Source organism: Schistosoma haematobium, chromosome 4 (assembly GCF_000699445.3).
Source record: "Schistosoma haematobium chromosome 4, whole genome shotgun sequence".
Classification (NCBI taxonomy): Eukaryota; Metazoa; Platyhelminthes; class Trematoda; order Strigeidida; family Schistosomatidae; genus Schistosoma; species Schistosoma haematobium.
Window position 1 is genome coordinate 42,057,613 of NC_067199.1, and position 26,826 is coordinate 42,084,438.

General features: G+C 33.4%; 1 protein-coding gene across 2 annotated transcripts in view; it reads right to left on the minus strand.

The window, feature by feature from the left end:
• Positions 1-322: 322 nt before the first annotated feature.
• The window catches only part of MS3_00008112 (uncharacterized protein), a 44,794-nt gene continuing 18,290 nt past the window's right edge, over positions 323-26,826 (minus strand). Inside the window, exons 2-3 of one of the 2 annotated variants that reach the window (XM_051216461.1) lie at positions 10,868-13,500; positions 323-3,639 (exon numbers count right to left, since the gene is read on the minus strand). In XM_051216461.1, coding sequence (XP_051067051.1) covers positions 2,638-3,639; positions 10,868-13,500 — 3,635 coding nt within the window. In that variant the 3' untranslated portion in view covers positions 323-2,637. The remainder of the gene's footprint in view (positions 3,640-10,867; positions 13,501-26,826) is intronic. The other variant, XM_051216462.1, reaches the window with a different exon arrangement.

Below are 26,826 nucleotides of genomic sequence, written 5' to 3' on the forward strand. Positions count from 1 at the left end.
TGCTAACCTATTGCAGAAGATAATATGAAGATCGATTACGACAGTGGAAAGCAGAACTCTCGAACCACTGGAAATTAAGAGGTAGACGTAGCATGACTATTTGCAATTAGCCCTCTGGGTTTAGGTAGGTAGATTTTCTAATGGTTCGTTAAATTACCTTATTCAAGTCTTCAGGTGTAATAGTGACATGTCGATAACATTAGAATAAAAATTTAAAAATAACATGATGTGTCGTAATATGGCTTCTTTGTGTGGGTTCACCTGTAACTATGACTAATGTTTTACATGAGTCCATAATTTCATGATATTGGAGTTAGAAAGACTTGTAGATAGTAGTTACCAAACCATATCTTAGTCTGTTCCTTCGAGCATTGGCACTTGACCATATTAGGAAGGCCGTTGTAGTCAAGCTTAAGCAGTTTTCATTACAATATTCAGATATGATTCTAAACTCAAACAGAACCACACATGTGAATGATCACTGAGATTCAGCGAGTATTACACAGCTGTTTTGAAGTTTAAAATCCCTCCAAAGTCTTACCTACGATCACACATATGGTTAGATCTGTTCCCCCTTGGTATCATGGTAACCATACGAAAATCAAATTATTTAACTGTAATTCAATGGTTTGAACTTCCCAGTCCTAGCCAGTTGCAAGAATAATATTTGTTTTGTTGTCTAGTATGACCAATGAACTTTCATATCTTTGAATTGCAAAACTGAGTGTCATTCTTTTATTTTATTCACTTCAAAAATAATATGACCTTACGTATAAACACGTTGTATGGTTTCCCTTTATTTTTATATTCCACTTGATAAACAGTAACAGGTAACAATTTTATGTCTCAAACATGACTTCAAGAGAATCTGAATAAATCTTTCATACACCTGGAAATGTATATTACGTTTTCCCCTGATAATAAACGTATTCTACCGGTTAGTAGTATTGAAGTGAATTTCTTGCAAATTTTAGTTGAAAGGCACGAATTGTAGAAACAGTGACGTTGGACAAGGTTTATACCATGCAAAATCTGACTGAAGGTGGGATTACGAACTGCTATAGTGTAAATCAATAACTTGAAGGCTTCTCTATTTCGTATTCTTGTACCTTAGAAGTGATTAACAATTTATCTCGGCACGTCGTGAAATATGATTAGATGACAAACATTGTCACTAGCATGTAGATATTTTCGAATGAACTAATCAATCGAAATAAATCATACAAAGCTAGTTTAAGTCCGTTTGTAAGTCAGGGTTTTAACGATTTAAGGTATGATGAATGAAGGAAACCTTAAATAAATATGAGAACTGAGTAAATTTATGTTCCCAGTAAAACAAACACAAACACACACAGTACATAGATATATAATAAATAATTGCATTTCCAGCAGTTTGATCTCTCTTACATTGATAATAACCTTGTGAGAAATAATCATTGTAAATTACACTGAACATAATATTCTCTTTCGACAAAAGAACACAATAAGATTGGATTACGGGTACATAAATATGATATTTTAAAGAGTTTGGAAAAGAAAATCACACTTATCAATCTCATATGTCACCGTTGAACAATGATCTACTTAGCTTGAACTTGTTCAAAACTAAAAATAATAATAAGTGAGAAATAGGAACAATCAAAAATTTAAAGAAAACATGATAAAAGGTGATTATTATTATTATTAGCTTTACTCAATATTATATTATGGGTACAATATAGAATTCTCAGCGCAAAGTATTTCAACAGGTTTCCCTTTCTTTCTTCCTGGTCGGTCCTGGCGATAAATATCGAGTGATCGCCAGTTAGATGTTAGCAGTCCAGTAAATGAACATCTGAATAATGTACATTTTTTCCGTTGTATATTGCCAGCAACCACATTCTCTCTTTTTGAGCTTTTCGTAACTTTGACAATGAAAGGTTGTACAATTTTCAGAAACGCAGCAGAATAGGTTATGCGATTAATAAACATAATGATATATTAAAACAAACAAAAATAGATAACTTGTTGAAATATTTAGATGGTAGGGACAGGTAGCCCAGATGCTCAAGCAGGCCGCCTTATCAATGAACCAATTAGCATTCATTATCATCACCTAAACGCTTTAAGTAGAAAGGGATATTTAATGAATAAACTAACAGGTAGTACCATTAGTAGTATGTAATTATTTATATATAAATAATACTAAAGACTTCCAACCAGACCTCTTAGTCTAATCTGATTTCCATCATATGAACAGGATGTAGACAAGTTTCCAAAATGGGAAAAATAGGGAAATTTAACCTTACATTAAAAAAAACAAGGAGGATATGACACAAACAGATCAAATCATTTAAGTGAATATAAAGGAGAGCCTATAATAAATGTGTTTTTAATATTGTATATACTCAACAATGGAACAAATAAAATACCTTTAAAATACGATAGAATATTGGAAACAGTGAAAATGCATCGTTTTACTTGAATGAGAAATGTGAATAGATGAGGACAGAGTCGTAATCATAAAAGGGAAATTCATTCGTTAATTTTGGTTTCAGAATTTTGACAATGTAAACATATCCTGACGATTAACGATAGATTTGTTTAATAATGTATATGTATACTAGTGACTGACAGTTGTTTCAATGGTTTCAATGTTTATACTTTATTATCGTGATATAACTGAGTTGTCATTATATCACCTGTTGAGACAGTTTGAACAGCTATAGATACACCACTCATTTCAGATAGCGAACTTGATGTTCCACTATCCTCTTTTGATAAATGATTTAGGGTATTTTTCATTGGTTTCGTTGAAGATTCAGTCGATGAAGTCACAAGGCTATGATGTCGATTGTGATCATTATTCTTGTCATTATAAATATAATTATCGTCATTATTATTAATCATAGTTATGGTATGATTACCACTGCTTTTTATATAACATGGTTCCGATTGTGTTTGGTTACATAATTCTGTTGAGTGACTTGAATCGTATAATTCAAGGCATGATGATTTGGAGTTTGATAATGGCTGGATGCCAGTTTTATTATGATTGTGTTTTGACTGAAAATTAAGCACACATTGCATTTCTTCTTCGGCTTCACCTGGTATAAATTTTATATCAATTGGTAAATGTAAACCTTCTTCATGTGCTATCGGTGAAACAAATGGTTCATCCCCTTCGTCCTCAATCTCCTCATCACCAGCTAAAGCATATTCTAAGTCAGAATCGTTATCCACCAGATGATTTAGATTTGATCTGACCAACTCTCTTTCTTTATTATTTGTACACGTTTCGACGATAAAATCTTCAATTTCTTCTTCAACCTCAGTATCGTCATCAGCAGCAGTAGAAATTGTAGTTTCCATAGTACCAACATTTCCTTCATGATCCATGGTACCGATAGCAACTTCACGTGATCTCGATTTGTTATGTCCATTTCGTTTATTTATATCGGATTCATAAAAGTTTTGCATATTATATAAGAGTGTTTTGTTATGTTTATTGGTTAATGAATTTAATTTTTTCATATGAGATAATGCTCCAAATTTTTCAACATTTTCACGATCACATTCTTTCCAAACATGAGTTGCACGCCATTTTGCACGTGACTCTTTCGGTGCAAGAACAGCATTGAAATATAAAATTTCATCAACCTAAATGTAAAAATATGAGATTAAGAAATTATTTAAATTTTAAAAGTTAAGGTCATGAGTCAATTGAAGCTAGGTCACCATGAAAACCTGGAAGCATTGGGCGACCGTTTCGTCCTATTGTGGGACACCTCAGAAGTGCGCATCCACGATCTCGTCTCTCGAGATTCAAATCGAGGACCTATCAGTCTCGTGTGTCCAGTGCTTCCACGTTTTCCATGGTCGTCTGGCTTCAATTGACTTATGATCTCAACTATTAAAATTACTATAACATCCACAAAACCCCTTCTGATATCAATTATTTAAAGGAATTTTACGATTACGAAAAGGAATTACAGATACACATAACATGTATCCTTAGGCTATCCATAACACGGAAAAATGGCATACTCAACAGGAAGCCCTCTGTTTCCTTTTTTTCATTTCATATACTTTTGATAAACAGGTGACAATCATTTAAATCACAGGTTGAGATGAATATGAAAGAGATTAAGCATAGAAGAGCATTTTCAGTAATCTGTTTCCATCAATCCCTGGTAATACAGCCTAATCTAGAATCCTTAGGTTTCAATACAAATGAAGCTTTATCAAACTAATAAACCAACTGATCTATTTTCTCCAACTTCAATTATTTAGATCAGTTATGTATTTATCGTAAAATCTCCGTATTATAGGAAATAACCTACTTCATTATAGGATAGTTTAGCCTTCAGAAAATATACGGGTCAATAAGGAACTTAGAATTACTAATTATTCTGAAGTTTATGAAAATTTTGTTTTAACTAGATATCTCATATTTGCTGAAAGCAGCTATGAAAATAAATATTCAAGTAGATAGTAAAAAGTTATGATCTATGACACAGATTTAACTCCATGGAGCTCGCCCCTAGGATTGCTGTTAGACCAAAGCCCAGATAAAAGAAGTTTGGGAATAGAGTCAGAAACCTCATCCTATAGAATACAAACTTGCTAAAAAACGGTAACAGAAATAAACGAATTAATCCATTTAAACTCTGCCTTGTGAATTGAAGGTCCTTCATTTGGAACCGTCATGACGCCTCGTATTAAAAGTCGAGGTTCTTCGGACGTCACCAGGCTGTTGCTCGTTCCGACAATTAGAACAACGATACAATAGGTAAATGGGATGTTTACACAATGTGCGTAACCGTGAGGACCAACCAAATAGCTGTGGAAATGAGACAATACAACTTGGTTGTTCTCTGAATCAATGAAACTCAATGAACCCAAACTGGACATAAAAGGTTAACTTCGGCAGAGGTGGTGTTGTATTTTGGACAACAAAACTGCTGTCGGTGGCACCACGTTTCCCCACCAATACATACACAGTTCATATGGGTTTCACCGCATAATACTACAACGGACCAGACCTATCACATTTGCATCAATAAAAAATTCAGATTCATTGAAGAGATAAGAACAAAGAGAGGAGTTGATATAGCTTTGGATCCTCTTTTGATGGTGGTAAATATGAAGCTGAAGCCAAATAAGCGCTGTACAGCAGGAAAAACATCATGCCAGAAGTTCAGTACAAACTGCTTGAGAATCTGACAAACTCAACGAGTTCGAGACAGCTCGTATCAACGGGTTTCAAGCCATACATTATCTACTAAAAGAAGGAGAAACTGCTATGGAGATCAACTAGAAAGAGATTAACTAAGCATCAGCATAAAAATGTAATCTGTTTTTGGTGGAATTTCGTTATATGAGCTGCATGGTTTGGTCGTGAACTGTTCTTGAGAACAACAATGTGAGCTTCACGAATGAACCATCCAGCTCAAAGAACCGAACCAGTAAAATCCTCCATCATCCCTACCATCTCAGAGTAAATCTGTGTCGGCACCCTGGGCAGTATACAGCAATTACCAACAACCGAACAAGAACAGAGAAAGTCAATACACAAGCTGAATACACAGAAGCAAAAACGCAGGTGAACAGCATCAGAGCTGACAAGCAGAAATACATGGAAGACCTAGCAACGACAGCAGAAAAAGCTGCAAGAAAAGGAAATATCAAACAACTATATGGCACAACGAAGAAACTGGCAGTGACACATCATAAACTAGAGAGATCGGTCAAGGACAAAGAAGGTAAACCAATCACTGAGACACAAGAACAGAGGAACAGGTGGGTAGAACACTTTGAGTAACCCGTTAATAAGCCAGCCTTACTGAATCAACCGGACATCGAAACAGCACCTACAGACCTTCCTGTAGATGTCACTCCACCAACGACGAAAGGAACCAGACAAATCAAGAGTGAGAAGGTAGTAAGACCTGACAGTATACCAGCTGAAACACTGAAGTCAGACATAGAGATAACATTGAAGATGCTCCACATTCTATCCAGAAAGATATGGAAGTAAGGACAAGAACCAACAGACTGAAAAGGATGGTACCTGATGTGTGTGCGAGAATGACAATGATTGGTTGCCTGCTTAGTCAGACACATAGATAGTCTGACAGGTATCAGATGAGTGATATATTCCCCTATTCTTGTAATAATTATTATTGATTGTTCATTGTTGTTGGATTGTGTAGGGTTTTGGTGTGGAAATATATTTACCTTCTAGTCAGGCTAATCACGTGTTCTTGATTTGAAATGTGTTGAAGTCCTGTAGAATAGACGCTGGGAGGGAATCTAGTGTAGATATTCATCTAAGGTAAATTAACGTCCCATTCGTGTAAACGTGAAAAACCAACCGTTATAACAGTACCTTATCAATATACCAAAAAAAGGAGATCTGAGCAAATGTGAGAACTACAGAGACATCACACTATTTTCAGTACCAAGAAAACCTTTCAACAAAGTACTACTGAATCGAATGAAAGACTTAGTAGATGCACAACCCTGAGACCGACAGGCTGGATTCTGTAAGAATCGATAGTGTACCGAGCAAAAAGGGACTAATAAGAATGTTAAGCTGCTCATACCGGTCGAACACCACTGGTTTGGAACTGTACTAAGATTTTATAAGTCACATTTCGATTGGTGAATAAATCACGTGATAATTATCCGGGTTTAAAGTCACAACAAATTGACGACGGAGGTTTCGCGGAAAAATATACATCAAATTTTTTCACACTTTTGAAGCATGGTTCAGCAGAAGTGAAGATATTTTCTAAGTGGAATTTTCTGCTATGGACGATGCTATTAAAGTCCGGTTGCTGTTACAGAAGCTTGGTCCTAACGAGCATCAAAAGTATAAAAACCATATTCTGTCTAAACATGCACGAGAAGCTAAACTCGATGAAACTGCTAACATTTTAAATAAAATGTTCTGTGAACTGTTGTATTTATTTCGTATCCGGTATAACTGTCCACAGTTGACTAAAGAAGCCAACGAATACTACACTATGTACTCCGGAAGAGTAAATTTACAAGCGGAACGATTTGAATCAAATTTATTAACCAGTGATCAATTTTAATGCTTATTATTCATTTCTGGTCTGAACTGTCCCATCGATACTGACCTTCGCATGTGATTTTTATCCAGTATGGAACATGACGTTGAAATGACGCTACAAATTGTTACTGCTGAATGATAACGATTAATGCACCAAAAACAGGATACAGCTATGCTAGAAACCAAAAGTGCGGTGCCACCTAATCATTCTGTTCATGCTGTTAAGACAGGTCGAAGATAAAATAGTACCAAGAGTTATAAATATCACTCGAAAACTTTCTAACCTTCAACTAAATGTCGGTATTGTGGTGCGTGGCACTTATCAAAAGTTTGCTGCTTTAGAAATCGCCGATGCACTATATGCGATAAAGTCGGTCATAAAGAAACAGTCTGCTGAACCAGAGAAAGTTTGCGGTCAAAGCCAACGAAGCGTCATAACCAGTAGCAAAGCAAGTATATAAACAGTTTATATGCTATACTGACTCTAAGCATAGCAGACAAAATAAAGTATGCGGAATTAATGGTTATCGGTGTTCATATTCAATTGTAATTAGACGCAGCATCAAATATACACAATGTAGTCACTGAATAGTCGTACAATGAGTATATATAATAGTAGTCCATTAGTAGTTCACATAAGTTACCCATAATTTGATCTTCGCTAAGATATAACAGTAACAAACGTAAGTAATTAAGGACCTTCAGTAATATAAAATTAGCGATTTTCACATTACTGTTACATATGTCAGGTGATAGTTGTTTACACATGAAATTTCCATATGTTGAATGTGTGGCTTGATAAACTACGTATCCTTATATAATATTTTAGAGATATTAAACTATGGAGTTTACAAAGATCTGTTTGATTTAAAGCAGTGCTTTCACTACGAACTAAGTCAACCTGAAAAACCACTGAAAACAAGAAGAGATTAAAGAAGTCTCTTATCCAAACTTATAAAAACTCTAAGCAGTGTTTATTAAAAGCTCGATATCAAAGAGGACCAAAATAATTCATAACACCTAGTGAAACAAAATTTATTGAGTAATTGTATAGGAAATATCAATTGACATTTCCCAGCTTTGGTTACTTTGATGACCAATAACTTCAGTCACAGCATGAATAACTTTACAGATCAGTGCTATGTGTTCTTTATTGATAATTTTGTACTGAAAATAATTTGTAAGTGTACAAAAGGACCATTAAATATTACCGAAATAATGGTTGTATACTCACAAATAATCAATGAGGTGAAGTTTGTTAAGTTTCATTTGGAACACATTAGGTAAGAGTTATATAAGATGAAAAAAATAACCAGGAGAAATCAAGTAGAAAAAATACAAAAATGTCGAAAAAATAGTCAATCGGAACGCACTACGTTCTGATAAACACCATTCGCCTTCTTTAAAATTGATTTCGTCATATTTAGCATATGTCACTAAAGTTCTCCTAGAATGTTGATGGAACTGATAATTCTAGTGAAGCTTAGCTCCATGTTACACAATATCTCCATCAAGTACAGTACCAATGTACTTGTCAAATTCTAAGCGACATACTTTTTAACTGAAAATATTCACACTGACTGACTAACTGCCAGTAACCACCTGATATCAAAGTAAATGGTACTTCATGTAGTTAAATCACCAATACTAGTGCTCAAACTATAACCTCATCGATAGGAGGCGACTTCCATTAACTGCTGGTCAATGAAAACATCAGTCACTATCAGGTGGTTAGTTGGTGCAGCAAGTATTTGTGTCATATATACATTCTTTTCTTGATAAAATTTCGGAAAGAATGATAAATTATCAAACTAAATTTTGTCAGCTTCTATTAAGGTGTCGATAACGCATTGTTTCATAAATAAACATCGTATTATATACGAAAGAAATCATTTGTGAGCAAGCACTATATTTCATCATGATAGTTGCTGTTGTAATTTACTTAGACAGAGTGAGAAATGAACACATGTATACATGAAGTGTATATGATGACTAATCTCGCAAAATATAAAGTACTACTTTCCACTGTATTATCTGTAATTTTGTCAAACAGAACAAAGTTATTAGCATTCTGCACGTCAAGTAAACTATATGGTTTACCAATTGATCATAGCCATTTATAAGATGAATCCCAACCATGAAATGAGTTACAGTTTCGTTCATTTAGAAAAATGAATGTAAAATCAGTCAGGTGAGTCTTTAAGTTATTTAGTCTAATAGGGTCGTGAATATCAAATGGGTTTATACAACTTACAGTTGATTAGTTATCTGTTAGTATTGTAGTACTACATCATCTATTAAACCATTAAAATACATCGGCAGTAATTACACGTCAGTAGTTTGAGCTTGACTGAACGAGTGAAGGATACACTTTGTGAATTATCAAGACGTGTCTGAGTTAATTAAAATTGGTTGGTAATGAAGGTCGAAACTTAGAACCCAATAAATCAAAATGTAATCCACAGATTAGTCACGCTTTATTCCACAATCAGAGAAATGACATTTAGTGTATATTTGTTTGACTGTTTACATATAATACAACTAGAGAATTAAGTTGGTTCCTCATACACACTATACTATACAAACAAAGCAGTCATTAACACTATTGAAATTATACCAGAGAAGTTTAAAAAGCTTGTTGATATGTTTCGTGCCAATTATCTTACGTAAGTGAAATTTCTAAGCGAATGACTAGATTGTATGAAGTTGGTATATATATATATGTTGTTTTACTAGAAACATATACTTTCTGCTTTTATCTTGTTGAATCTGTTAATAAACTGACTGTTGACAATTTCCGCATTACAGGTTAGGGAGTTATTATTCATCTAACAAGTATAAATTCGTAAAAGATGCACAAATCTTTCACGACTGATTGAAAGTTTATGTCGTCTTGGAGTAGAAATAACATTTTACACATGAGAAGACACCTGAAATATGTACACAATTTGACACTGATTAGATTCAACATGGAATTCACCGATGTTTGATTTCTTATTCGTTTCTTACTGATACATATAATCAGTGATTGAATAAAAAGTGATCTGTAGTTAGACGATTGAGTTTTTCTACTAATCAATATGAACAAACTAATCATATTCTATAAATTATGTACCCGCTAAAGTTCCCTTAAAATTTTTAGGAAGGATGTGTGGTGTGTAATATTCAAGGTCACTTAAAGTCGTTCCCTTTTAACACCATGATATAGTGATTTTTAAAGGCGTATAAGGTGGGTTATATACAACAGAGACTATCGGATAATAACGAGCATTGGAAAACCATGTCCACTATACGCTCTTAAATCCAGTAAAATGTCAATAATAAACTGACATTTCACTCGTTCATATATCTGGGCCCGTCAGTAATGTATGTTAATTGGTTTATCTAGAACGTAGACTAACAATAAAACAGTGCTGATGTGCTTTTAATATTTTAACTCTATAAACTGATTGTATCTGTAAGTTTCACTTTTGATTATTTCTGTTACGATTGAATAAAAGAAATGTCCAATGTTTACATCAATTTTATTTGAATAATCAATATTACTGATGAATTTGGTTAATCTTCTGGTACCTCAATAAACATTCTATATATTGTACAAGTAAAATAAGCTTAATCTAGTAACATCTTTCAAATTTCATTCGGAATTGTATCTAATCCTAAAGAAAATACTTATCTCATATCCCTTGGTTTTCAATGCACCATCATCTAGCTGACTTTGATTCATGATGACCATCACTTGACGACTAAATAAAATGAAACTATCTCATTTGTAAAACGGTAGTCAAATCGGTTATCATAACTTACTTTGAAATGTTTTTGTAAATCATCTACATGACGAAATATTGATTTATCAAAGAATACATGTTCATGTTTACCCAAATCAATAATTCCCCATAATTTAGCTACATGAAATATTCTACCACAACGATTTGTCAATGTACGTATACCATTTAAATCCATTGGTTTTGATGCAGTAATTATAATATTAATCATACGATTTAAACGTTTATTACATACATTAATATAATCTATATTTGAATTAGATAGTTGTTGATATTTACGTTGTTGACATTGTTGTTTCACTTGTGAATAATCACTATGGTGATTAGGATTATCATTTGTTCCACCATCATCATCATCATCATCACCATTAAATGATGCTTTGATTAATTTTAATTCAAAAAATAGATTATGTTGATTTAAAAATTCTTCTAATTCAATTTTAGTCCAACCAATTGTTGTTTGAACAGTTTCAGGTGCTTTATTAGATAAGAATTGCATTAAATCATGTAAATTTAAACCAGATTGACCAGCTGCACCACCATGTTTTTCTAATACTTTACGTAAAAACATTATTGCGCGATATTCATTAGCAGACATAGTTAAACTAATACTATTCATTGTGTTCAGCGTAACACTAGGTAATGAATTGGTTAATGAAGATGTGTCATTTCCTACTGTCATTGAAGTTGAACTGACACCATCACTATTATTATTATTATTATTATTATTGATGCTGTTAGTTGATTTATCGACATCTATTCTTTCTGTCTGCACACGGCTACTGATATCTGATACAAGATTCGAATTGATAGGTGTTGCCGGCACTGAACTAATACTCTCTGACTCAGTTAATGTTTTATTCTGAGGAGATTTTGCTGAACTATCAATTAGAAAATGTGCTGAACGGCGATGGCGGCTTCCAGCAGTGGATCGTTGAATCGACGATGATGGTGTATAATAACCGCCAATACCATCGGATACATTTGATAAATGTCCAAAATTTATCATATTCGGTAAAACAAGTGATTTGGGCCGGGGATTTTTCTCATACGGTATATTACGTGGTAGATAACTTTGCGCAGCATTAGATAGATTTGATGATGAACGACTTGAGTGAATAGCTGACGGACGATCGTGAGATCTTTTCAACCCAAAAACACTAGAGAATGGATCTTTTACACTAACTAAATCTCCCTGCACTTCGAAAACATGAGGATGTTTCAAAAGAAAACGTCGAAATTCCAACTGTGGACCAACTATAGCACGAACTTCTGGACTAGCCTGCGATAAATGTCCTGCTAAGCTTTTAATCGGTATCCAACGTTCTTCTCGTTTGATTAGTTTCTGTTGAAAAAAGTGTACTGCTTCACTTTCGAGTATGAATTTCTCCATTACCGGTAAATTGTAACAGTTTGGTAGTAGTATAGATGGAGATCGCAATGTAGTTTGTGCTGGTGATATTTTATGAATAGGATCATGTATATGGTGAAATAATGGAGCTGATGGATTCGCTGTCAGTGGAGTGGTTGTACAGTGACAATGCGCTGAAGATGAATGATGATGTGCAGTTGTACAGTGATGTGTATGATGGTGACAGGTAAATTCTATCAGTGGACAGTGTATGCATGTTCCATTAGTCATTGCAGAGAATTCATGATGATTACTTAGTAGGGCATTATAATTACTACCATTAATTGTAGTAGGGACATTTGATGAAGAAGAGCATAATTCACAACCGGATGATAGCATTAATGAGGTTCTATGTTCAGGATTACGTAACTGTGGTGGTTGGTAAACATTTGAAGCTTTTGCTCGTAATGTTGAGGGATTTCTCGAAGATAAACCAATGGGTGGTTGATTATCATCATTATCATTGTTTGTGGTAGTATTAGTATTAGTAGTAGTATTAGCAACATTTTTGTAACTGGTTGTGTCGATACCACCACTAGAGAAGTTATTCCACGACTTTTTACGTCCTAAGGAATGATCAGATGAATTTTTTACAAAGTTAGACGATCCATTAGATGAACTAATTGACTGATCAGATGTCAATGATAAACAACTTGTACTATTCAATCGATTATTGTTATTATTAATAATGGTATTATGATTAATATTATTATTAGTGGTGTTGGTAGGATTGGGTTTCCGATTAGACCGAAATTGACTATATGTATATTCTTTTTGCACATATGGTATTGGACATGTTTTCGATGAGTAATTAGAATCGAAATTGTAAGAGGAATTTTGCAATGAAGAAGAACTGCTGGATAAATTTTCATTTATTGATTTCTGACCGCTTTCTTTTATTGAACAACTTTCTTGATCAGATAAACCACCGAAATTTGAATCTAAGCCAGGTAATTCAATAGTGACCGAGGTCACTTGTCCATTCGGTTTTACATTAAACAATGAAGGATAACGTTGCAAAAATTCACGCAAACCTTCAGCGCTTCCACCACCGCATGCATCACGCATTTCTACACTGAATGATTTATGCGAAAAACGCGCTGCTAATTGGTCAACAGTGATAGGACTATCAGAATTCATAAGAACCTCAAGAAAATAAAGCATTGCTTTATGACTTGGATCATTCATCATTTTATAAAGGAATACTTCTCTTCGTTTTAAATAATCTAAACATGATACAGCATCTAGTTTGATTCAGGATTCATAAATAATACATTGGATATTGTGAAGTGTGTAAAAGGATATTTTGTTTTATAAAGAGAGAAGGGATAAACTCATTTAGAGGTGAATACAATAGTTAACGTTTAGAATACAACTGTTAAGAACGATAATCATCAAAAACATCAATAGATCAATCACAATAGTCTTATCAGTTTTCCAATCAGTCTGAATCTGTTACATTTTGTTCGAACTGAGAAAACTGATTTCTATGAACCAGCCTAAATGTCATTTATATAGAAAATAGTTTTTTTTAAATATAGAACTAATGTTAGACAGAAAGTCATGTGTCAATGTTCGTGTAAATCTGCGTTACTGAATATCATCTAAACCCTATCAGTTAATTGAGGAAGTTATTATTTGTATGTCAAGGGGTGAGAAAACATACTTAAATGTAATTTTAATGAGTGTCAGTTTATCAATTTTACAATTCTAGTGTTAGAAGAAGTCCATCTTCATGTTTTGTACATTAGGAGATAATTAAGATCTAAATCAATATGAACTAAGGATTTCTTTTTGGTACACAAAATTATCTTTTCTGCGTAACAGAAGGGGTTTTTGGAGATTGTAGTAATTTCAATAGTTGAGATCATGAGACAATTGAAGTTAGACAACCACAGTAAACCTGGTAGTACTGGACGGCCGTTTCGTCCTATTGTGGCACTCATCAGCAATGCGTATCGACGATCCCACCTCTCGAGATTCGGTCCCAGGATCTATCGGTCTGGAACGCGAACGCTTAACCACGAGACCATTGAGTCGACTGGCATTCAATCGTGTCAATGTCTAACTTCAACTAATCCACGAAGTTGAGCAACACATCCACCATTATTTTCAGTCAGTTACCAACTCACTACAGACCCGGCTGAAATCCGCTGGTCACTGCTTCTCACTAGAACTCCAAGAAGTAGTTCTTGAAGCCAGTCACTAGTGTCAGAAGGGGTTTTGTGGTTATTGTAATAATTTTAGTAGTTGAGATCATGAGTCAATTGAAGCTATATATATAATGATCATCAATCAAGTCATATTTGTACTAAATGCTTATCCAATCATAATCAGATGTGGAAATTAGTCAGCATTTGAATAAGATTGAATAAGCACACTAAAGGTTTGATTTGATTGTTAAACATGATTTATTCTTTGATCATTTTGATTTTAATAGTTGAGCTGGCTCAGTAGTCTAGAGGTTAAGCGTTCGCGTGAGAGAACGATAGAACCTAGGTTCAAATCTCATGAGGCGGGATCGTGGATGCGCACTGCTGAGGAGTCCCACAATAGGACAAAACGGTTGTCTAGTACTTCCAGGTTTTCCATGGTTGTCTAACTTCAATTGACTGATGATCTCAACTATTAAGATTACTTTATTATCCACAAAAAGCCCCATCTGACATTAATTTTAATTTTGATTATTCTACCCTGAAGAAGTTCAAACACGTTCTCCGGACAAAACGTTGGAACTATTTTTAAATTTCAGAATATGATTTTGACATAAATAATTTTATTTATTGTTGATTAACAAATAAATGAATTAATTAGTAAATAGGAACAGGATTACATAATTAAATGTTGGAAAATTTCAGGTGTCAGAATGGGTTACGTAATAATAATAATAATAATAATAATAATAATAATAATAATCAAAATTACTACTCCTTAACGAAAAATGATTTAACCTCTCTTGAAATTTCGATCTAATACAAAATGATTTCAAGCTAATGTAATTGAATGTTCTATTAATAAGTGTGTTGAAATGATACATTTCAGATATAGAGGTTTCTAAAAGAAAGTGAACATGCTCATAGTTCGTTGGAGTAATGCGTTCATTGTTATAGTACCATTACACTCAGTCCCATATCAGAATCTACCTTAGTATTTTACTTCTATTGAAAAGAGGCATTTAAGGGTGAGTGAGTGAGAAAGAGATCTAATTCAACCAATCATGAAATTTCAACTCAATAAAATTAATCTCAGAACTATTATTCTCTAATAACTGTTTTTAGTATCTTCTAAATTTTAATAATTTTCCAACTTATTTCAGTTCCGTGTTGAAATCAATACGAACGTCAAATCAGTTCTACTGTAAGGAGTTGAATCTTCGAGGACTACTAAAACCATCATCAAGAAGGTACAAGGATTTATAAATAGTTTTCTACGAAAGATACTCAATATCCATTGGCCAGATACTGTTAGCAACAAACTACTGTGGGAGAGAACAAACCAGCTTCCAGCTGAAGTGGCAATTAGGAAAAGAAGATGGGAATGGATAGGACATACATCACGAAAATCACCAAACTGCATCACGAGGCAAGCCCTAGCTTAGAATCCTGAAGGGAAGCAGAAAAGTGGAAGACGAAAGAACACATTACGTCGGGAATTGGAAGCAGATATGAAAAGGATGAATAACAACTGGAAAGAGCTGGAAAGGATTGCTTGATATAGGGTTGGTTGGCGAGTGCTGGTGGGCGGTCTATGCTCCTCCACGAGGAGTAACAGGAGTAAGTAAGTAAGTTGAAAATTAACTTTAATGCAAATTTGTTTTAAATTGATGATTCAAATGAACCTGTTTTTCTTTCGTAAATTTACATCAATTAATCGTTTTAAACAAGAATATGATTTTGAAATCAATAATACAAAACAATTTTATTTAAATTCATTATTATACTACTAATATATTAATGAATAGATTGTTTTAATTAGGTATATAAGCGATTATTCAGTTAAAATACAGTTTGTAAAACGAATATATTTGAAGAACAAAACAATAAATACCTTTCCGTTTTTTTCTTTCTTTCTAAATTTAATGTAATTCATGCGATCTAATATATGCACATGTTAAGGATGATTGAAGAATACACTTAAGTTTATGGTGAATTAGAGCATTCTTAAAAATAACCTTGAAGAGAGAAATTAACACAATCGTGTGACCAAAAAAACACAAAAAGTGAACTTAACGTTACAAATAAAAACTAGTGAACTACATTATACCTTGACGGTTCTTAAAGTGATTTCAATAGTTGAGATCATCAGTCAATTGAAGAGAAGATAGACCACCATGAAAAACCTGGAAGTACTGGACGGCCGTTTCGTCCTAGTGTGGGACTCCTCAGCAGTGCGATCCCTCCTCTCGAGATTCGATCTCAGGATCAATCGTTCTCGCACGCGAACGTTTAATCACTAGACCACCGAGTCAACTGGCATCCAACTGTTTAAATAGTCCGATGACCTAGATTTCAAAGTGTAAAGTAGTTACATCAAAGGATTGTGACGGTAACCGAATAATTATTCACGGTCATGGACTTATTATTTGCTCATAGTCCGTGGGGAATCTTGATGCATTCATCAATCATATAAATTTTTTGTGTGTGTGCCATACGATTAATTTTTGAAGATAAGCTTACGTTCATTGTCAACAAATTTCTCAATAAACATAAGCTTTTACAATCTTAAAGAAAATCATACAGCCATGTTCTCTAATTTGATTTGTTATATACTGAAGCTATAAGTTAAGGTTGATACTTTCTATTATCATTAATATAATGAAGCGCACTCATAATTCATTTAATCGACTTTTCGGTTAATTGCAATATTGAAAGATTCGTAGTTTATAATTAAAGAAAAAAGTTTTCCTTGGAATTTATTTTCAAGTTATATTAGTAGATTGTAAAGTAACAGAGGGTAGCTTGGTTCATCCATCATGGAATCTAATTTATGTTATAAACTAAGTATTTATTGAGAAACAGGTGGTTAGCCTAGAAAAATAGCTTTTCTACGATCAGAGTGACAGACATCTGTTTATTATAATCAAAAGGTATATGTAGAGCCTGTAAGTGTATCTCTGTAAAGGACTTAAGTCAGAATGAATTCCTATTTTAGGCTTTACTTGTTGCCTAGACACAAAAATTACTAGGTAATTATTGTTTAGTTACCTCTATTTAGCTTTTATAAATTTTGGTATCGTTTTTGACCATTTTCTTCAGGCATTTTAGGTTTGAAAGGGAAACATTAAAATATGTGTGACTACTGAGTATTTGAATATCATAGCCTACCAATTTATGGATAGTCAATAGCAAATAAACGCACAGAGAGAGGAAGGAAACATTCAGATCACCTAGTGTCTTTTATTTTTGTGAATGAATGATAGCTCTAGCATGTAAGAACAATCTAGGTAACTAGTTTGGAATTCTTACTTTTCCATTAACGTTTGCTGTTAATTGTTTGGTCGTTTCTACTTTTAGTTTGCTAGTTTTTCTGTGTCTCAAGGAAATATTTACTGCTGTATACACACTTGTGTTGCTACAATTTTGATTTCTTTGAATACCAAGCTTTTTTTCTGAGTTCGTGAATTCTATTCAGTGTCTTGAGGGATTGTTCTTGAAGTGTTGTTAATTAGTAGTCCTGTTCATCTGGTTTGAATGTGCTCCGTTTATCATCATAAGAATCGCTTAGCGGTTCGTAATTCGTGATTATGGTAAGCAATCACGAGACAGAACAAGAGGGAAATTTGATCTACGAATGAACCATTTAATCAACCAAATCCTTCTGTTCGTCCTTATATTTCATTCAAGCAGATGGCTTAATATATAGTTACAGGTTAAAATATATTTGAATTGTAGCTCGAAATAAAATCTAGATTGCATATTTCGACCTGTTTGATACTTGTCATCTGGATGCACCTAAATCCCAAATTGATGATCATACTAAAATTCAGGCTCATAATCTATTACTTCAAACGCCAACACGCTATTCGCTAAGTTGTTGATCAAAATTAAGTTCTGAATACCAAAAGTGAAATGGTTGAAACCCTTGCGGATAAATGATTGTATCCATTGGACAAGTTAGTACTTATTTGAACTCAATAGATCAATAGATAAAGCATTGAGATTTCAAAGTGACATATGATTAGCCTGAATCTGTGTGAGCATCGCTTCCAAGATTCAGGTACATCCAAGTGATAAGTCACTAACAGAAGGAAAAGGGGACCTTGAGTTCCTCTGCTTTATATAGTTATTTCGTTAAGGTTATTCTTTTTTATTGAAACATATTCTTATAGGTATTCACATTCAATTAATGAAACATCGGAACACTTAAAGTAAATTAATTTTAAGCAGTTTTATTTTCGTAATGTAAATGAGTATACTTCTGTGTGAAGGATTCAATCGAATTAGGCGTCCTTAGAGATTTAGTGATCCCAGATAAAAAATATTTTCAAACACTAGTGAGAATGGATAATTCTTTGTGATTCATTAATTAAAGAAATCAGGTTGCACATTGCAAGAAACCGAATCCAGGACCTTCAAATCTTGTGAAGGGTACTATATCTTTAGATTACTAAATCCTACGGTGAATGACAGTCTATATGAAAGTTATCTGAAAATTGCGATAAATTACCAAAAGATTTAAATCCAAACAAATGCCATTTTTCATTAATGCACTAACTTTGGAATGGATCCCTGGAGGTCTAATGCAAAACTGTGACTAATGAGTTCCAGCCATATTGACAATGAAGCAGTTACTTTTGATGGGTGATCACTGACCTTCATCGTGGAACGACAAAAATATTAATGTAGAACATTAGTTTCCGACTCACTGGTTTGAAGCTTTTTTGACAGCTTGATTTCACTATAATACACTTGTTTGGAACTTCAAGCTTGCATGGACGAGTTGTTCAATACTATCTGGTATAAGGCTATGTATAACCTATTTAGATAGGGCCATTCTACTTACAATGCACATATACCAAAATAGAGTAATCATTTGCAGTTCTAAATGACATCAATCCTATCTTGAACAAAATGGTAACATTTTGGACTCAGTAACTCAGGGAGAAACACATTGAATTTTAAGGTAACAGGTGGATCATTTGATTATTGGTGTAAACATTAGAGCTGGGATGTAGATGGATCCAACTTACAGATCTGAAAACGAGAAGAAACGTGATTTTCGAATTAGGTTGATAGCCAAAATCCAACTTCACAACTTATCTTTCATTTATTAATTATTTTCTATCAGGGATAAGTAAATTTATTTCATTTGAAAGGTTAAGTAAACTCAGATACAAAGTTGAAAAAGGTCGGATGTATGAAATCCCTTTAGTGAAAATGATATGGATATGGATAATTTAGTGGTGAAATTATAAAGATTTTCCATGGTGGTCTAGCTTGACTCATGATCTCAACTACTAAAATTATTACAATAACCACAAAATCCCTTCTGACACTAGTGACTGGCTTCAAGAACTACTTCTTGGAATTCTAGTGAGAAGCAGTAACCAGCGGATTTCAACCGGGTCTGTAGTGAGTTGGTAACTGACTGAAAATAATGGTGGATGTGTTGCTCAACTTCGTGGATTAGTTGAAGTTAGACATTGACACGATTGAATGCCAGTCGACTCAATGGTCTTGTGGTTAAGCGTTCGCGTGCCAGACCGATAGATCCTGGGACCGAATCTCGAGAGGTGGGATCGTCGATACGCATTGCTGAGGAGTGCCACAATAGGACGAAACGGCCGTCCAGTACTACCAGGTTTACTGTGGTTGTCTAACTTCAATTGTCTCATGATCTCAACTATTGAAATTACTACAATGTCCAAAAAACCCCTTCTGTTACGCAGAAAAGATAATTTTGTGTACCAAAAAGAAATCCTTAGTTCATATTGATTTAGATCTTAATTATCTCCTAATGTACAAAACATGAAGATGGATCAAAATGAATTGTTACTAATGTGTTGTTGTTTTCAAACAGATACACAGGGATATAAACAAATACTGGCTGGAATAGCATCAACTTGTGAGAAAATTCTTATACAATTTAATACAGTTGAATTTATTTTTGTTGGCAAATATTAGCGTTCTACTGGAATTCACCGTTTGTTTCCATTTTGTATCCACTATTGTGTATGTATGTATGTATGTATGTGTGTGTGTGTATGTATGTATGTATGTATGTATGTGGTTGAAGAACTATGGAAAGACTATTTTTCTCTTAGTGTTTTGTTCATTTTATTGTTACTATGGTTGTTACGTATATATATGTTTATATGTATATCATGTGAAAACTACACCATTTTTATGGGTAGGTTATATGAATTTGTGTATATGTCTAAAATAAATGTGTGTACTATCGATCACTGATGTAATAATCGTTAAGTTCACTGATTTAAAACCAAGTTACATTTTTCGTTATCCTTTTGTTTTTTGCTGGTAAATCAGGTGAAAAATATAATTTATTTTTTACTGTGATACTAGAAACTACGTATATAAACTAATGAAATGATACAGTTAAGCAACACTTCTACTATGTTCAATAGATACATGAAACGGTTTAAATACAAAATTAAAGGTATCGCAGCTTTTACATCTTCATTTTTGGCAATAAATCTGTTTTGTCTGTTTGAAATTGTTTAAAATATGTTGGGAAATCTTTAGGATTTGAACTTTTCAACTATCTGATCGTGTTACTTGTATAGAGTCGTTTCCGTGGAATTCATTTATCGAGAAAAATATATATCCGGACAGTGACACGATCATCGAAACACACAAGATAATTCTCCTGTTTGATATTTTCATCTTTAAAAAGAACTATTGTCTCTAAGGCATTATAACCATAGAAAACTTCCTAATTAATGAACTTATTTCAAGGTTTTCCTAAGTCTCATTAAAAGTTTTAATGACTCAGTTTATGTATCTATGGATAGATGGTATATGTTTTGATAAAGTATATGTTATATTTGTGCAATGTAATCTGTAGATACTTATCTCTATATCTGGTTTCAGTAATTTGAAAAAATTAAGAAAAAAAAAATTTAATTTTAATATGACTATCAAGGTATAAAGTTGAGTTTTGCGAAATATTGCTACCGATACATGATATTGTATCAAAGCCCTTCAGAATAATTCATTTTGATAATGCATATTAATAGTTGTAATAAAGTGTATTTTCTTGCTAGTCAAATTTACAAAACAAGTAACATTTTGAACTAAAACGAAGAACCAAATATGAATTCAGTAATTTTTAGAATAAAACGATTTGAGAATCTTGACTGAAAACTAGAACGTTTGAAGAACGAATCACTCCATATAGAGTCAGCATTTAAGTTCACACTGAACAATGTTAAGCATTACAGTAAACTGATTCACAAAACAGCATTCGGGTTACTGGACTTTTATTTTAACAGAAAATAGAAGCGAGAATTTTCAGGTGATATAGTAAGCATGATACATTTAAAAAAATGAGTCGGAACCCAAAGGAGATTATTCCAACTAATTTGTGATATAATGCAAACATTACATAATGTCATCGGAGATGTCTGTCTCCATCTTGATTCACAGGGGGTTGCTTGCCGGGAAACCTTAAGTTTGGATAGTGTAATAAGAACATGAAGATTATCAGAACTATGTGATGATATATTAGAGCAATACATTTAGAACATTTCGATAACACATATACTTGTTAACAACATTTATATATAAAAATAAAAAAAGATCAATTAGACTAGAAATGGAAGGTAAGAGGAGACAAAGATAATAAAGATAATATGAAAAACAATGTGGAAACTCATCACTCTGGATAACATGCTAATAATATCAGGGTAAGTTTAAGGTCAGAACGAATGAGACGTACTTCTCTTAAAGTTCTACAATTCATATATTCAAATTGGTAATCCGAAAAAATGGCCATGTTACATGCATCGTTTAAAGCATGTGAATTTAGGATTATCAAACAAAATAGAATAATTTCAATCGTTGAGATTATGAGTCAATTGAAGATAGACAACCATGGAAAACGTGCATGCACTGGACGTTTGTTTCGTTCTATTGTGGGACTCATCAGCAGTGCGCATCCAGGATCCCACCTCGCGAAATCTGAATTCAGGACCTACCAGTCTCGCACGCGAGCGCTTAACCACTAGACCACTAGATTCATAATCTCAACCATTGAAATTATTATCTTTATTATCTTTGTCTCCTCTTACCTTCCATTTCTAGTCTAATTGATCTTTTTTTATTTTTCTATATAAATGTTCTTAACAAGTATATGTGTTATCGAAATGTTCTAAATGTATTGTGCTAATATATCATCACATAGTTCTGATAATCTTCGTGTTCTTATTACACTATCCAAATTTACCAAAGAGATTAAATACTTCAAACCTCATGTTGATAATTTAGATCGTGCACTCAATCATAGTTGTATTCTGCTGGAGGTAGTTGACAATTCTTCAAAAAAGTCCTGTAAAGTCAATGAAATACGAGAAACACAGGTTTCTTTGGAAGCTTTCATAATGATTCTTCACAACCATGAAATATATTTTACTGTATTCATTGAGAATTAATCGATTTTGGTGCCCAGTTTAAGAAGCTCACCAGAAGCTTATATATATAACTTTAATTAATTCGTAATCTCACATAACCATCTTCCAATGTACCTAAAGAGTAACTACTTCACATACAAAGATTTGATGACTAGATCCATGATTGGGGATGAAAATAAGTAGATCAAAACTACCAATATTATCATTATTATTATCATACGTAATAATATTATTTATTTATTTATTTATTTCAACACATAATTATTGGTACAAGAGAGCACCAAATATATATGCGCCACACCATATTTGTGTGTGTGGGCTGTGATACTGCCCAGGTGCTCAGACCGAAACAGGTGGTTTTCTTAGGGGGCCACACCCCACGTTACATTATTATTATTACTATTATTATTATCATCATCACTAATAACGCGTACATTGCATGTATATTTATGTACATTTAAGCATAATTCATGGTTCGGTATTTGAATTATGTGAACATATGTATACTTTGAAAGGTCATTCATCTATCTATGCACAATGTGTCACATGATTTCTAGGAAATATGTTCTTACTGGCCACAAAAAAAAACATTTACATCTACATTATGGCTAAACACGGTTGATTAGGAATGGTATTGTGCCTGTTTATGGATGATAGTCAATAAAGTAATAATGGACTGATTTCAAGAAATGTATCTTTTTTCCTATAATTAACAAATTGTATAATAACAATAGAATTGAAGATGATTGAAATAAGAGTATGGTGATAGAAATAGATTAACTAATCAGAAGATCCTATTAAATTAATTTCAGCATTTTAATTTCCGAAGTTAGTATCTCATCTTAATCTTCACCTACCAATATATCACATTAGTGATTAAGGTGATATAATGTATTCCATTAAGTTTTATATGGGAAAAATGTTCGTACCTAAGTTTATTTCTTATATTTTGAACATTGATGAATCCTAAATTTATTTAACTGTTTTTGATTGAGAGAAATTATGAGTAGACCGGACGAAACGTTGTTGATTATTAAGATCATGAACCGATTGATGTTAGATCACCATTAAAAACCTAAGAACACTGAACGGCTGTTCCATCTTATTGTGGGACTCCTCAGTAATGCCTATCCATGATCCCGCACGTGTGATTCGAACCCAGTACCTTCGGCCTCGCGCGTGAACACTTGACCTGTAGACCACTGAGCCCGGATCCAACAGTGTTAATGTCTAGCTTCAACTGATCCACGAAATGGCGCGACCATCTTCCACTGTCTGAGGTAGATACCTGTCTGTACCAGACACGGATTAGCTTCACTGGTCATGACTTCTCACGTTATTGATTACGTAACCTCGTAAAGGATCAGGAGTTGTTCTTAATAAAAGTAGTTATATTGACAAAATTGGTACCATCAGAGATAAAAAATTAAAATTTCAAGAACTACCTAACTATATATAGATTTGAATAATAAGATAGAGAATGACTTAAACAGAAGAAGTTCGGAGACCAGCATATAATTTCACCAAAGTTATACAAAATTTGCCAAGATTACCGAAGGCTAACCAACCGGGAATCCCATTGAAATCAATTTTAAATGTGTATAACTCACTATATTATACTATAGCTAGGTAACTGGCAATTATATTGAAACCACTCCAAAAAGCTTGTAAAGGATAGTGTTAAGGAAACATTCGGATTTGTTGATAAGATCAAAAATACAATTACTATGGCATCTTAGGATGTAACACCATTATTCAAAAATTTTTCAAACGTTTAGACCGTAGATTATATACCTGAACAACTTAGATAAAGCGAAATGAAAACTACACTTCTAATTAATGTCGTAAGACAGTTACCACTGAAATGCACTGTGAATATGAATTTCAAGTTTAAAGGAGAAATATGTAAACAAATGGATGGAGTTGTAATGGGTTCACATTGAGTCCCATAATAGGTTGTATTTCTCTAGCTTAACTACAAAATGGTCTGCTTAGAAAGTTTATTCAAAAATGCATATTTTACTATCCATATATGGATGATACATTCACCTTCTGTAGACATAGTACATTACAACCAGATGTTCTCAAGCAGTTTAATGTAGAACACCTAGCCATCAGGTTTATATATGAAGAAGAAAGTAAGGTGAGAATAACCGTTTTAGACGTCTTATTAACAAAAAGAGCTGATGGATCAATAATACAGAATTTGAACAGGAAGAGTACCTGGACAGAGCCGTACACACCTCCTTAGCTTGGTATCCCTACAGTACAAGAGAAACTTGCTTAAAGCTCTTAATTATCGAATATGTACTATTTTTCATATAGATGTAATTAAAGAAGGAAGAAACACCTTGCGTAACATACATAGGGAAAACGGATACCACGAGACGTTTATAAACAAATATACGATACCGAAAGTTAGAATAGCCGAAGTACAAACAGTGGATAACAAATCTCTATTCATGTATCTACAATTCAGAGGATATGCAGCTATTGAAATAGTAATCCGGATATTACTCGCTACAATAAAAAAACAGTGGACCCCAGAAAACTACACACTCAATGGTTACACCTGAGGTCAAAAGTCAAATCACATACAATGACAACCTCATCTTGTATTTGTCGATTCGACTGCTCTAGTGGAGCAAGTTGTGCTTATCGAAGTTCTAAGAATTTATATTTTCGTGCCCGTGAGCACCTCTCAGTGTGACTAAACAAAGGTGTAGTGCAGATAGTGAACAACTCAATACTATCCGTTTTAGCGCAAACTGGTTATAGCGTCAGTATAAGGTAATCTTTCCCAATAATTTATCGTTGATTGATTAAACTTAGATATTAATACTGTTGGATACGGGCTCAGGGGTCTAGAGGTTAAGCTTTCGTACGCGACATAAGTTCTTGGGTTCAAGTCTCGAGTGCAGGATCATGGAAGACCACTGGAGTCCCACACTAGAATGAAACGTCTGTTCAGTGCATTTTGTTCTCAATGGTAGTTTAAAATTGATCAATTCATGATTTTAGTGACAATAGTCTTCCACTAAACATTTGGTGAAATTTATATTTGCATTATTATTTGGCTCAACCTAATTGACCTATATACATTCTAATCATTAATCTCACAATTTCATATGACGTATTATTTTTATTCAAGTCAACACTTCACATTAGCCATTACCAACATTAACGATTTTATTTTAATTTAGAATCCTAAATTCACATACCATAGTCTTAAATGATACAGTTCGCTTCAAAGCTGACCACTTCATGGATTATTAATTTGTACATATAATTGTAGTACCATTTGTAGTACCATTGTAGTATCACTATAATAATGTCAAGGTCTGACTCTATCACTTTATCTAGTAGCCAGTTCAAATATTTTGTCCGCCTATTTTTTTAAAGCAACCATCACAATTAACTTTCTAATTTTAGGTTTGTTTTAACATAATGAGAGAATGTCAACAAACTGAAATATAGTACAATGAGAAGACGGAGTTGATCTTCTCATTGTTCTCATTGTTCTATCGAAATTTATAAAAGGGACTAATTGCTTGAAATATAGTAATTACATATTTTCATGAAATTCCTACAACCAATTGTGATATTAACTACTAGAGGATACAACTGGAAACACCATCGCATAGAAGTTGGTATATTTTCCTTAAAGCCTATTCTTTGGAGAAACCGGATAAGAACAAATTAGACTTTCTTTCTTAAAAAGAAATACTACGTAATGCGGAAAGACAGTCAGGTACCACTCGAATACATTTTAACATATTTTCTGTGTAATTAAGAATGAGAAGTGATATTTGTTGTTATACCATATATCTTTTATTGAAAATTCTTCATTACTACCAAACATTGAGCATTAAAAACAAGCAAATACATGTGTGTATTTGTTTCAATGTGAAGGCGATTGACAAAATAGTTCAAATTCTTTCCGAATAATGACAGGATTTAGTGTGCTGAACACTGAACACAG